The sequence below is a fragment of the Notothenia rossii genome, assembly GCF_949606895.1.
Source record: "Notothenia rossii genome assembly, chromosome: 4".
NCBI lineage: Eukaryota > Metazoa > Chordata > Actinopteri > Perciformes > Nototheniidae > Notothenia > Notothenia rossii.
In genome coordinates, this window is record NC_136902.1 from 25,623,935 (window position 1) to 25,638,502 (window position 14,568).

Sequence of the window (14,568 nt, forward strand, 5' to 3'; positions counted from 1 at the left end):
ATGACGATACTTTATTTTAAGAATGAGGATGTCGCTCAAATACCCTGTTTCTGATCACAAAAACATTTACATCAATCTGCTTTTTAAAAAATGGTTACAATATTCTGCTTTTTTCAACATAAAAGCAAATGATGTTGAGAATACAATATGCTTTTACACACTCAGAGCAGATTAAAAAATAGTTTCCTTTTCTTCACACAGAGACACACCCACATGCACATAAAAAATAAACAATACAGCAGTTTGTCAGACATGGGTGCAGTAAGTTTCACTTCTCGTGAACCAGGAAGCTGCAGTAGTTGAATCAACGCAGAGAAGCAGTGAAGCAGTGAAGACGCCTTTCAACTTGGTTAACCATTCTGCAGTAATTCAGGTATGCTACAAAATATAACTTTAACAGCTTTACTGAGGATACTAGTTTGACTTTATTCACATTGCACAGTAACATGTAAAAGTCTCAGTATAGTTATTTGACTGTGAGGAGTTTTGTGATTACATTCATACTAAGTTGTATTTGGTAAATTGCTTGCAGCTCAGTGGACCCAGGAAGATGCTTCCAGCAGTGATTGTGGTGCTGATGCTCATTTCTTTTACCTGTGGTGAAAACCCTGCCATAAAAGTCATCCTGACTAGAAAAGGACTTCAGTACGGTAAGGCAAAATGAGGTGCCATTCACTCAGATGTTCAGTTTATTTAAACCTAAAATAACAGCTTCATGGGGCGTTAGATTGCTTTGACTCTCTTTTTATAAAGAACCCAATTAAATCGTTAGGAGAAATGTTTCATTCACAGTTTTTAAAACTGTACAAATGTGCTGTTTGTCTCAGGAAAGCATTTAGGTGCAGGATGGGTTGAGGAGAAGCTGGAGCATATCACTCTCCCTGACTTCAGTGGTGAAGTCTTTGGCATACACTACATTCTAACAGGGTATGATGACATTCCTGAAGACCTCTACATACTTGATACATTTTATTTGACATCTTTACACCCCTAAGACCTGTGTCCTGCCTCTCCCCTCCCCATGTGCAACACAGCATCACCATAACGAAGTGTGACTTTCCAGAGCCGATTGTTGAGTTCAATCCGGACAACACAGGATTCACCACATCCATCACAGGCCTCAGTGTGGCACTGGCCGGCGGCTGGATGACACACTTTGGTTTAATGTGAGTTTCTGTTGCCAGTATACTGGAAGAAGTACCTGGATCTTTCAATTGAGTACAAATATCAGTACTACACTGCAGAACATTAAAGTCCTGCATTCAAAATCTTAAATTAGAGTGTACAAAAATGTTAGCAAAGTATATCTAATCTAAAATACCTAAATCAAAAGTATACTCATTATGCAAAATGTTCCATTTCAGAATAATGCAATTTAATATTGCAGCTGGTAAAGTTGAAGCTCTTTTAAGTGACTTTAAACACTGCCACACCTTAATCCATTGTATAATCCTGTAAATCATGTTGAAACATGTTTAAGTAGAAAGTATATTTTCCTCAAATATGTGGTGGAATAGAAGTTTAAGGTAGATTGAAATGGAAATTTGTTTGTTGAAAAATGTTTCTTAATTACAGTACTTTATCAAATGTATTTAATTGCTTTCCTACACTAGTGATGTTTGGCAGCTGCTCAGAGACCTGATATAATCTGATCATCCTCTTTACAACTATAGAAAATTGATGACAAACAAAGATAACAATTTAAATATATAAATAAAACACTTCTCTTCGCAAAATACATTTACATGAAGGCTAAATGAGGAAGTGAGATTAAGAGGAACATTTCCCTTTGTCTGTTCCGTTTATCTGGGGTCAATTAGAAAAGGAAGTGTCTCCTTAAAGGCACCATGTCAATGTCTCACGCGGAGCTATGGTCATTTTAAGATAAGAAATCACGTGTTCACTTGTGCTACATCGACATTACTTTAAAAAATCCAGTACTATCTTGATTCAAGACCAGTTGGACCAGTTAGGATAATGTTAGCAGTGTTGATTCTTAAAATTGGCACACAAGTTTGTTGTTGCCCATTCACCCAACCAAAAAAAAAAAAAATCCAGTAAATTCTGTGACTTCCTGTTCCTTAACACAGTACCATGATGGCCCTGAGAGTTCATACTATAATGTCATCCACAGAGTTGAATGTTTACTGCAAGTAACAGCCTACTGGGGATATTATAAGGCCTTTTTTATCATGCAGTTTAATCAAAGCACTATCATTGTTTTAGATAGTAGCCAAGGTCTAAGGACTGCATAGCTGAGCCCATTCTTAAATTGGCATTTTAATCTGACTTCATACTTTTTCCTAACTCCATTTTTACTATTTAGTCGCTTGTGGTTAAATTGATAGCAAAAAAATGTAATCAATATGGCCAGGCGAGAAACAAATATTTTAATTTCTTAATTAAGTTAGATTTGCAATCAATACATGTATAATACGTTAGAATATTGACACGTCACTGAGGTCAGTCTGCTGATTTTATGTGTGTAGAGTAGACAATACATATTCGCACACGTTTCAAATGGTTTCTGTGACTTTGGGGGAAATCATTCTTACTAACACCAACTTCAACTTACTTTTTTTTTTTGTATTGTGTTTTTTAAGCCATGACGGAGGATCCTTCAACATGGCTATCTTTGGTTTGGATGTGACCTCAGTGGTGGAGCTGGGGAAAGATGCTGACGGGCATCTGTCCGTCACCAGCGTCAGCTGTGATGCTCAGGTTGGAGACGTGGACATTCGATTTGAAGGTGGAGCGAGGTACAGTAGAACAGAGGTAGAGAGAGAGAAAAGGGAGATACATGATGTGGAGATGTAAGTTCTGCATTTGCTTTTGTCAATAGTTGGATCTTCCAGCCTTTTGTGGAGCATTTCAAGGGGCGGATGAGGGGTGAAATAAGGAGCAAAGTAAGAGTTTGTCTTTATCACATTGAACAGTGGTGGATTTGTCAATGCTGTTTCGTCATCAGATAATTCTCACTGTAAAGATGTTGGTGGTGAGCATGGCAGGACATTGGCCTTGTTTTTTCCCTTTATAGATCTGCCCTAATGTGGAGGAATCCATTGGGAGCTTGGAGTACCACCTGCAGGCCATGGAAGGTATTACAGCCGGTTATCTCATAATAAACAGGTTTTAATAGTTTTTTTATATTTCCTTTGGGATCAACACCAAAAATATAAAAATATATATTTTATATGTCTTTCTGCTCTGGAAAAGGTACAATGATTGTGCATTGTGTTGGTACAGAACTACTTTATATCTGAACTTACTCTTTAACCAAACCATGCATACATTTGGATAATTATATGTGAAATTATTTAATGTAATCCTTAAATCAGTTTGAAACCCTGGGGGGGCTGCCTCAGACTTTTAAAAACTCTGCCCCAATATATAGATGTACTCTTTTTTTGTTACACATTGATACTAGGTGCTTAGTGCAAATAAGACCTTTATTTTAAAGCAATTGTCAAATAAGAGTCAGGGATTTAAATGTATAATGAGATTATTCAGTAACAAATTATTTCTACTCTCATCAGTGTCCATTCAAGTGGATGAAAACTTAGTACTCGACATCCCTCTGACTGGCGTACCTGTCATTCATGCATCAAGTATGATTCTGGGTCTTAAAGTAAGCAACACATCATTTATATTGGGTGCCAAAACGTATGAATATAAATAACAAAATGGTAAACAGTAGCGGTAATGGGTCATTTTCCAACGTTCTATTTAAAGGGAGAGTTCTACGATATGAAAACTCATGAAAAGCCTCCCTTTGAGGCCCAGAATTTCACTGTGCCTGAGCAGCCCGACTACATGCTGTCGATGGGTCTGTCTGAATTCACCGTGAACTCCGCCTCATACACACTCTACTCTGGGGGACGGATTCAGGTTCTCATCAATGACAGCATGGTAAGTGCACCTCAAATGTAAGAAGCATGTACCCATTATTGACATAAAACATGACTGTTAACAAATGTTGTTTCATCATCTCAGATACCTCCTTACATCCATGTACGCCTCAACACCAGCTCAATGGGGCCTTACGTTCCTCAGGTAAGTGTAACTGAATCAGCGTTAAAAGAACACTCAAGAGTTTCATTTATGCGGCCCATGAGCAGGACTGCATGATGATGTCATTGTGGTTCAATCATTATTATTGAAGGAATAACAATCCTTTAGTCGTTTAGTGAAACCACAGCTTGAACACTTAGTTCCGTCTTCAAAATAATCTGGTTTCAAAGTAGTAAATAAGTAAAATAACAAATACAGGGCACATTGTATCTGAAGTTGTATTCATTTATATTTGAAAGGCTTGTGCAGTGCATTATATTTACATGGTGACATTAAATTGAGTGACTTAGTATGTGAACAACTCTGTTAAAAGAACATCTATATATTCAAAAAGCAGTTTTATGTCTGAAATGTAGAACCTTAAAGCTTTTTCTTAAAACCACTCTTGACTGCAGTTTCTTACACTGGACACAAATATTAACGCAACACTTTTGTTTTTGCTCCCATTTTTCATGAGATGAACTCAAAGATCTAAAACATTTTCTATATTCACAAAATAACCATTTCTCGAAAATATTGTTCACAAATCTGTGATAGTGAGCACTTCTCCTTTGCTGAGATAATCCATCCCACCTCACAGGTGTGGCATATCAAGATGCTGATTAGACAGCATGATTATTGCACAGGTGTGCCTTAGGCTGGCCACAATAAAAGGCCACTCTGAAACGTGCATTTTTGCTTTATTGGGGGGGTCTGGGGGGGTCCGAAAACCAGTCAGTATCTGGTGTGAGGGTTAGGATTAGGGTTAGGGTTAGGTTTAGGGTAATGTTGTGAATCGAGTGGCCCATGGTGGTGGTGGGGTTATGGTATGGGCAGGCGTATGTTATGGATGATGAACACAGGCCACTGACTGGTTTTCGAACCCCCCCAGACCCCCCCAATAAAGCAAAAATGCACGTTTCAGAGTGGCCTTTTATTGTGGCCAGCCTAAGGCACACCTGTGCAATAATCATGCTGTCTAATCATCATCTTGATATGCCACACCTGTGAGGTGGGATGGATTATCTCGGCAAAGGAAAAGTGCTCACTATCACAGATTTTTTCAGATTTGTGAACAATATTTGAGAAAAATTGTTATTTTGTGTAGATAGAAAATGTTTTAGATCTTTGAGTTAATCTCAGAAAAAATGGGAGCAAAAACAAAAGTGTTGCGTTTATATATTTGTTCAGTGTAGAATACTCATGGCTTTCCTAATATTTGATACAGAGACTTTTAATTAAGTACAAAACATGTATTTTAAAATTACTAGTAAGATGTATACTGAAAGATACACTAAAAGTCTGGAAAACACCATCATGCAAATTCTCATGTGTTATTTGATCATACTATATCATATTCATGATAAATGATTGGACGGATTTAACATCAACCTTCAACAATTCATAAATCACGTCATTATGTTTTTATAAATAAGGCAAACAATAACAATTAATGAAGTTGCTTTAGTTGACATCTTACCTCATTAAACCTTTTTTAGGAAGAAAGTGATTGCGTGGACCAGTCACTCACTGTCATGATTTCAAACAAGAACAAATAAATAAAATATATAACTGACCAATTATTGAGTATCCTTAGTTGACTTCCTACATTATGTATTTTCTTAAGAATATGTAAGAATATATTATTATTAGCTCTACGTCTGGAGTTACTGGAGTTACTGGAGTTACCCAGGTCACAGTATCATATATTCATACAAAGAGGTTGAAAACGATCCTTACCTTAAGCCAGTGGTTCTGAAAGCATGGGGCGCGCCCCCCCAGGGGGGCGCAGAGGCATGCCGGGGAGAGACCAGGAGGAAAAATGGTTATTAAAAAAAAAAAATTGATGAGAAAATAATATGATACAGTACTATTACGTCGGGGTCTCTGTGTTTCATTAAAGCTCGGCTCTGTGTGTGTGTATGTGGAACGAGCCATTTTGTCTGTGTGTGTGCGCGAGCGAGAGAGAGCGCACCGGTACCGGAGATCGTTGTTGTTAGCTTCTGGTGCTAGCGAGCTACGCTAACGGATATAAGGAGTTTTTTCAACAACAAAGTGGAGGAGAGTCCTCTCCTAAGAGACTCAGTGAACTAAAGGACTCTCTCAGTGTTATCTCAGTGGGTCTCAAACGTTTTGGTCACCATTAATGTAAACAATTATTTCCGAGGCACACGTTTATATGATCATTATAGTTATAAAAAAATAAGAAAATAAATTAAAAACAGGTATGAAATACTATATGACATTAAAAAAAGAATAAAGTTTAAAAGGGCGATTTGTAAAATATCCATAAAGAAATACTAAATCTGTTTACATTTCTGTTTCATAGTGTTGAGAGATGTATCCATAGATCTCTTCATTTTGCTCTCAAAGTGCACCAGATTGATGCTTTTAACTTCAATATTTAAAAATCTTCCCGGGGGAGCTTGCCACCGGACCCCCCTATGTGAGGTCCAAACACCACATATAAAAATAGCACTTTACCCCTGCTTACACCTATATGCCGTGAGCTGATTATCGAGCCTTCATTGTAACAGTCACACTGTGTATTTGCGTGAGGATTGTTGCAGTAGAAAATTCCACTGTAGCGCCCGGTACATTAATGGGAAACCCTAAATGTTTGAGCACCCTCTATGAAACGTCAAGCTACCCCACAGCACCCCCAAAATAAATCTCTGGCGCCGCCACTGAGCCTGACTATTTGTGTTGGGGGGGGCCCGACTTTTTTTTTTCTCCAAAGGGGGGGCCTGAGAGAAAAAGTTTGAGAACCACTGCCTTAAGCAGTGGAGACACACACACAGGCACACACACACACACGCATGTACACCATCGGCAGAGAAGGGGGCCGCTGTAAGTTGTCTATAAAGAAAACTGATACTGATTATGTACTCTATTATCTCTCTCTCCATCTCTCTCTCTCTCTCTCTCTCTCTCTCTCTCTCTCTCTCTCTCTCTCTCTCTCTCTCTCTCTCTCTCTCTCTCTCTCTCTCTGCAGCTTCCCAAGATGTTTCCTGGTCTTCTGATGAATCTGCAGGTTTATGCCAGTGAGGTGCCAATGTTTTCCTTCCAGCCTGGTGTTGTGAAACTCCACCTTGCGGGTGCAGTGAAGGCTTCTGCCATCGAGCCCAACAGCACCCAGATCCCTCTGTTCAAACTCAATGTTGTGAGTACTTCTGCTCTCAGTCCTATGGATATGATGAGTACATTCACGCCACAAACAAACATTTTGCAAGCACATAAGAAATATTTTGTAGAAAAATGGTTATATCTCTAATAATAACTTGATTTGAGCAACAAATACATGCAGGTGCTTGGACAAAGGGTCACTTTTTAATGTGAAATGTGGAATCGTTTAACCCACTGTGGATAAATTAATTAACAACAAAAAGAACAGATGGATTGATCGTAATAAAATAAATATCGGTTGTTTTGACAGCTGGCACCTTTTCTTTCAGGACTTAAAATTTGACGGTAAGGTGTGGGTCGCTGCTGGAAGACTGAAGGGCTCCATGGCACTGCAGAAGTGAGCATCACCATGTCGTAAAACACACGCCTCAGCCTGCAGTTAACTAAAGCAAAGTCATGTTGTGTCTTTCTTTCAAACAGTTTAACACTGACACTTGCGGGCAGTGAAGTGGGACACTTTGAGGTACATAACTACATCACATAATATGTTAGAGGCAAACTTACGTGTGCACTGAGGAGAATTAAACCCAGACAGTAATAGATCACATGTTCTCTCTGCAGACGGATACATTGGAAAGCTTAGTGAAAATGGGAGTGATGGCTGGCCTCGCAAAACTGAACGGTAATCTTTTAAAGTTTGCTTTGCTCAACAACATTTAAACTGGGCAGTGAAAGCCTTTTTATTTCTTCCCTTTTTGTGAAGTTTATCTGGGGAAAATAAGCATAAAAGCTTTGTTATTTTCTATTGAATGTTGTGCCTTTTATCTATGTCTGTGTATATGTTTTATTATGAATGTGTGTATATATATATATATATATATATATATATATATATATATATATATACAGTATATATATATAGGTGGGTGTACAGGTGTATGTATAATATTTATCTTTTATTTTATTCCTCTGGATTGTGAGAAACAGCATTTCAATCTCTCTTTCTGTGTCATACAAACAGAAGATTGACAATAAAGTTGCTGTTGACTAAATATTTATAATTAATTTAAACGTGAATAGTGCTGCATCTTTAACATCAAGGGAAACAATGCATTTAGTCCTATAGTTGAGAAAAAGCACATTCCATACTGTATTGATCCAACATACTGAACATAATGTATTCAAGTGTGGCTACGTTGTCTTTGTTTCTGTACTTATCTGTTTCAGTGGAACTGGGCAAAGGCATTGTTTTACCCAGAATGAGGAACGCTCAGCTGGTCAACACAGTTCTGGGGGTGGAAAAGGTCAGTGTTATTAAAGGATCACTGTTTTCTGAGGTTAATGTTTGGCTTTGAGAAGACATTTTGAATCAGGGGCAGAAATTGTTGTTGGGCTGACCATTGTCTTTATTTCTCACAGGGATTCATAGCCATGTGTTCAGACGCTGAGGTGTTTACAGACAGCTTCAACTGACATCAAACTGTCTGTTTACCTCATCAAACATGGACACACTTCATCTCAGCACACATTCTTTGCACCTGTAAACAAAATGGATTTGTGTCCATATTTAACATCATAAAGCACCTGTGTTTAAAAGGGAATGCCGTGCTGATACATTTACAACCGTCATCATGACATATCAACAATGATTTAGCCTGCAGTTGATTTCTATAAATGCTTCAGCCTGAAACCTCATCTTTTATGTATGTTTTAGCATTTTATATTTTGTTAATAAGTGCATTCTGTTTCATATATACAAAAAAAAGATGTGGTGAGAATAAAATCATTTTTTCTAGTTTGTTTCTATGTCACTGTTGCATCAAAGACATGATCATTGTATCTGTCATTATAACCATTGTCATGTGTTGACTCAAGGCAACCTGGTAAACCCGAGAGACCCCGGTACCGGGGCACTGCAGCAACATCTTGCAGGAAACAGTGTCTGAGGGCATGTTCATTTAATAAACTATGAATGTTTTATATCCATGTAACGGGAATAAACTCATCTAACTGATCATTATTTATTTTTTCTCAAAATAAAACCCACAATGCTAAGAGCCTCTGAATTAGCAACGAGCGAAAAATGCTAACAGATTACTGCACCGAAATTCACCCACAAACCTTATTCTTTATCTTTTCTGCACATCCATGACATCGTTTCACATCGTGAGGTGACACAGAATCGAAGGTTATCCTCATTATCACTCAAGTATACGAACTCGCGGAGATAATAACAAGAACAGACATCAAAACATGTGGCGCTAGGTAGCTAAAAACGCTAACATGGCTCACCTGTGACGATAAAAACGCTGCTGAAGTTAATCCATAGGTTAATCCAACCCAGTCTCACAAAAAAACGTGTAATAACTACGTTGGTCCACAACGTAGGACGTAGTAGTTCTACAAAAACGCCTCTGTTGTAGGATCCCTACGTTTTTTTTCACCATTCATTCCAATGTCTGGCGTCTATGTCACGTGATCTTCAAATTTCTCCCTGCAGAAAAAAAAGCATGGCCGAACTTCGTTTTGTTCTCGGTGGAAAATGCCTATTTTAAAGTTAGTTTGGCCATTAAAATGCGTTTGATGTCATTTGATGCGAGAACTATTCGTTTTTATTTCAGATTATGTGTGCAGTGGATGTACATGATCTTTAGTTTGCTAGTTATTACGAAGATTACTTCAGGAAATTGTGTCTATACAATGTTTTCATTGTTACCAAGGTGGTCATCTCACATCACATCGTCATAAAAAAAATACCGGAAACAGACCGAAAACATTTAAAAAAATAAATAAAAATACTTTATTCCGAGTGTGCTTGCTTTTCTCTTTGAAAGTCATCACATAACGGCATTGTAATACACGGTCCGGCTGCATTAAATATTACATATCTGCCGTAGTTCTTTATTTATAGAGCCCTGATGAGAAGACTTCTAGACAAACATGAGGAACTGCCGCCAACACTGAAAACGTGATGTGGATCATAAATATATCAACAATTAAACAACATCTTACATTTCTTTTCACACAATACGTCTCCTTTCAGTATCAACACTAATTCGGCTGACTTTTATATTTGATCCAATTGGTAGATAGGCTGTATTCACACCATAAAGGTGCACAGCTGATAGAAAGGGACACCTGGTGGTTAAAGCATGTTATTGAATTTCATTCTTTTTATTATTAGATATTAATAGGATCCCTATAAAATATATTCATTACTCGTTATTCTCTATAGTTAATTAAAGGCTGTATATAATGACTATACAATCAATAAATAGCATAAACGCCCTGTTTTTAATTGATAAGCCTGAAACATGCACTTGTCAAGGTTCAGAGGCAAATTTTGCAAATATGGCAGTAGCCATCGATCATCTTAAGATAAGATATACTTTATTGATCCCAAGTTGGAAACATTTGAGTTACATCAGCATGTCTAACAGTTGTAAATATGCAATGCTGTTTATTTGTAAATCATTTAGTATAATCACACAAATTCTGTGTTTTATATTTAATAATTCCGTGTTCTTTATTTATTGATTATTCAATACCTGACAAGGCCGGAGATGAAATATCTACATACATCTTATAAGATTATAATACATATGTATAATATCAGTTAAAATAAGAGCTTCAACATTAACATTGCTGGAGGTATGCACAAATATTGATAGATGTCTTGTAATGCACTATTGAGGAACCTGCGACCGAAGTTTTTCATTCGTTGCATAACTACACCGTTTGTGTATATATGTCAATAAACCAATAAACCTTAGAAAATCTTGAAATCTTGAAAGGGATGTGCAAAATAGTCATTATATACAGTCTTTAATTAACTATTAGTAGAGAATAACGAGTAATTAATATACTTTATAGGCATCCTATTAATATCTAATAATAAAAATAATGAAATTCAATAACATGCTTTAACCACCAGGTGTCCCTTTCTATCAGCTGTGCACCTTTATGGTGTAAATACAGCCTATCTACCAATTGGTTGATTGTCCATATATACGCCGGGATCCTGAGTCGAGGCTAATCCTGTTGCTGTGGTCGTGTGTCCTGGATCCTCTATCCTGAGCACTGGATCTGAGTCCTGGACTTCGAGTCTTGGCTGAACCTGTCTCTGCGGTCCTGCCAGACTCTCACCATACTACTTCCCTGATGGTTCCCACAGGATTGCTGACATCCTCGTGGATTCATCTTATTATTATTGACACATGCATTTCCAAACATTTGGACTACCTATGTTGTAAATGTATTATCTTTTCGATTTACACACGGCCTCTATTGCACGTCTGTCCGTCCTGGGAGAGGGATCCCTCCTCTGTTGCTCTCCCTGAGGTTTCTACCATTTCCCCCTTTAAACTGTGGGGTTTTCTCTGGAAGTTTTTCCTTGTACGATGTGAGGGTCTAAGGACAGAGGGTGTCGTATTCTGTACACACTGTGAAGACCCCTGAGACAAATGTAACATTTGTGATATTGGGCTATATAAATAAACTTTGATTGATTGATTGATTGATTGGATCAAATAAAAAAGTCAGCCGAATTAGTGTTGATACTGAATGGAGACGTATTGTGTGAAGAGAAATGTAAGATGTTGTTTAATTGCTGATATATTTATGATTCACATCACGTTTTCAGTGTTGGCGGCAGTTCCTCATGTTTGTCTAGAAGTCTTCTCATCAGGGCTCTATAAATAGAGAACTACGGCAGATATGTAATATTTAATGCAGCCGAACCGTGTATTACAATGCCGTTATGTGATGACTTTCAAAGAGAAAAGCAAGCACACTCGGAATAAAGTATTATTTTATTTTTAAAAAATGTTTTCGGTCTGTTTCCGGTATTTTTTTTATGACGATGTGATGTGAGATGACCACCTTGGTAACAATGAAAACGTTGTATAGACACAATTTCCTGAAGTAATCTTCGTAATAACTAGCAAACTAAAGATTATGTAAATCCACTGCACACATAATCTGAAATAAAAACTAATATTTCTCGCATCAAATGACCTCAAAACACATTTTAATGGCCAAACTAACTTTAAAATAGGCATTTTCCACCGAGAATAAAACGAAGTTCGGCCATGTTTTTTTTTTCTGCAGGGAGAAATTTGAAGATCACGTGACATAGACGCCAGCCATTGGAATGAATGGTGAAAAAAAATGTATGGATCCTACAACAGAGGCGTTTTTGTAGAAATACTACATCCTACGTTGTGGACCAACGTAGTTATTACACGTTTTTTTGTGAGACTGGGTAATCCAATGTGTCCGTGTCCCTTTGAAATGATTTCTGACAATCCATAAGCAATAAACCTCTTTTTCCGTTTCCAGATGTCAGAGCTAGAGCTATAGCTCTATAGCAGGCATGGGCAAACTAAGGCCCGCGGGCCATATACGGCTCGTTGGGCTTTTGAATCCGGCCCGCCGAATATTGGTACACAATTGTCCAAATAGTAAAGACCGCATTCATTTTTGCCTTTTTTCCTGCAATACCCGGCATTTCAGTTGATCCCACTAGATGGCGCACTAGACATAATTTACCTTTGCTGGAGTCTGGTCTATTCTCTCAGCTGGCCCCACTCGGCAACCCGGCAAGGTCGGCGAATACAAGTAACAAGCAGTAGTGCTGAGCAAAGTGACTAGAACGCGACCACACACTTATAAAAAACACTTATATAAAGTCAGGCAACACTAACCAGGCTTAGTGTGATTCTGTTTATTTTACCTTACTTTAATAGACCATCCGTTCACTGTTATTGACTATTGTGAAGAGACAGATGTTTTGTGTTATTGCAGCTATCGGATGGAATCAATACATGGGCTACATGTGGCCATCACAAGTAAAATCATAACGAAAACTACTCCGGTAAAATATGTGTGAAAACGGCTTATTCCACAATATGATAGCAACAAGTAGTCAAGATAGTCTGATTAGCCTGCTATGCTAACATCACCTGTAGAATGGCAGAGAAACGTTCATAACAGCGTTGTGATGCCAAACAGCTTTCAGACTAAAACACATTCACTGATGGGGATGGGGGATATTTATCAGCTGCTTGTGTGTGACAGTCAGACAATGAAAACTTTAAAGCGGCTGCTGCCGCGAGTTAACGGGAGAATAAACTCCGGTGCACGAGCAGCACTGCAGCAGGCAGTAATGCAGCTGAACCACATTAATAAACAATGCACCACGGCACTCTGGAGAAAGGTTCAAGGCTGGAGAAGTAGTTATTTAATTTAATCTGGCTTCGTATAATTAAAAACTACCCGACGCAGTCCTCTATTGATGTTGTTGTGAGCGGTGTTGCGGAGAAAATCAGCGACGTAAAACGCCGTGTGGGTCATAAGAAGGCACGTAAACGGTTACGTCATTACGCAAACGATGACGCAATAATTCGCTTTTGAACCTAATTCACCTTTGAACCTGCATCTGTAACAATGAGTGGACCAAAGAAAAGAAAAGTCAACATTGAGTGCCGAGTGTATAATATGGAGTGGACAGCTAAATATTTTTTTACCGATCTGCTACTGACCCGGCCCGTCTGTCAAATTTTCAACTCATAGTGGCCCCCGAGCCAAAAGGTTTGCCCACCCCTGCTCTATAGCTTCACCCTCATGCAAAACTTCGTCCGCGAAGCCCCCCCACCTTTTTGTTTTACCATGTGTGTGTGTGGGGAAATCCCCCTTCGATTCTATTGGCGGTCAGAAAGAGATGTCAATCAGTAACATCGACAAAGGGGGGCCAGAGATATGGGAAATCCACCCAAATGACCCCAGAAGTGTTTTTGTTTGTTGCTAAATCTCTCTAAAAAGGTCAGATTTCACTTGTTTTGCATCAATCTTGATACAGGGTACTTTTATACTTATACTTATTACTTTTAGTCTACTAACCCATCATCCAAGGGTAGTTTTCATTACAAGTAAAAAAGAATCTTTGGAAGGACACTATAATTTACAATTTTTTTACTATGTTCAATCTGAATTTTCTTTAAAATAAAAAAACATCTATATTGATTCTGACTTTTCTACATCCAACTCACCGGTTTATCATTACTTTGAGAAAAAAGATTATTAATTTAACCCTTTTAGAAGGGAAGATATGGTCATTTGTTCTGGAAATGTCATTTTCGAGCCTGAGGCCTGAAAAACAGGCTCAGGGCTAAAGAGGCTAAACATTCGTGCAAAGTGCTGGTACTAGGGGAGACTACATTTAAAACGTAAAAACTATATATTCACAAATCCGTAGAAATGTGCAGGATGATGGATTTACCAGACCGTTGTCCTGCATGGTGACCTAATTTAAAGACAGTAACTTTAATGAAATTGATGATCACTAAGAAATAATTTCTCAATGTATCTGCATCTCTAAACCAATTTAGTGGT

General features: G+C 38.0%; 1 protein-coding gene across 1 annotated transcript; it reads left to right on the plus strand.

Annotated features, from left to right (window-relative positions):
• The first annotated feature begins 235 nt into the window (after positions 1 to 235).
• On the plus strand, positions 236 to 8,971 carry bpifcl (BPI fold containing family C, like). The gene is made up of 16 exons (XM_079679720.1): positions 236 to 373; positions 533 to 650; positions 828 to 927; positions 1,035 to 1,166; positions 2,604 to 2,759; positions 2,843 to 2,906; positions 3,038 to 3,098; positions 3,537 to 3,628; positions 3,733 to 3,909; positions 3,994 to 4,053; positions 7,046 to 7,213; positions 7,506 to 7,573; positions 7,657 to 7,699; positions 7,798 to 7,858; positions 8,404 to 8,480; positions 8,596 to 8,971. The coding sequence occupies exons 2-16, from the start codon at positions 551 to 553 to the stop codon at positions 8,647 to 8,649; spliced, it is 1,413 nt and encodes a 470-aa protein (XP_079535846.1). The 5' UTR covers positions 236 to 373; positions 533 to 550; the 3' UTR covers positions 8,650 to 8,971.
• Positions 8,972 to 14,568: the final 5,597 nt, after the last annotated feature.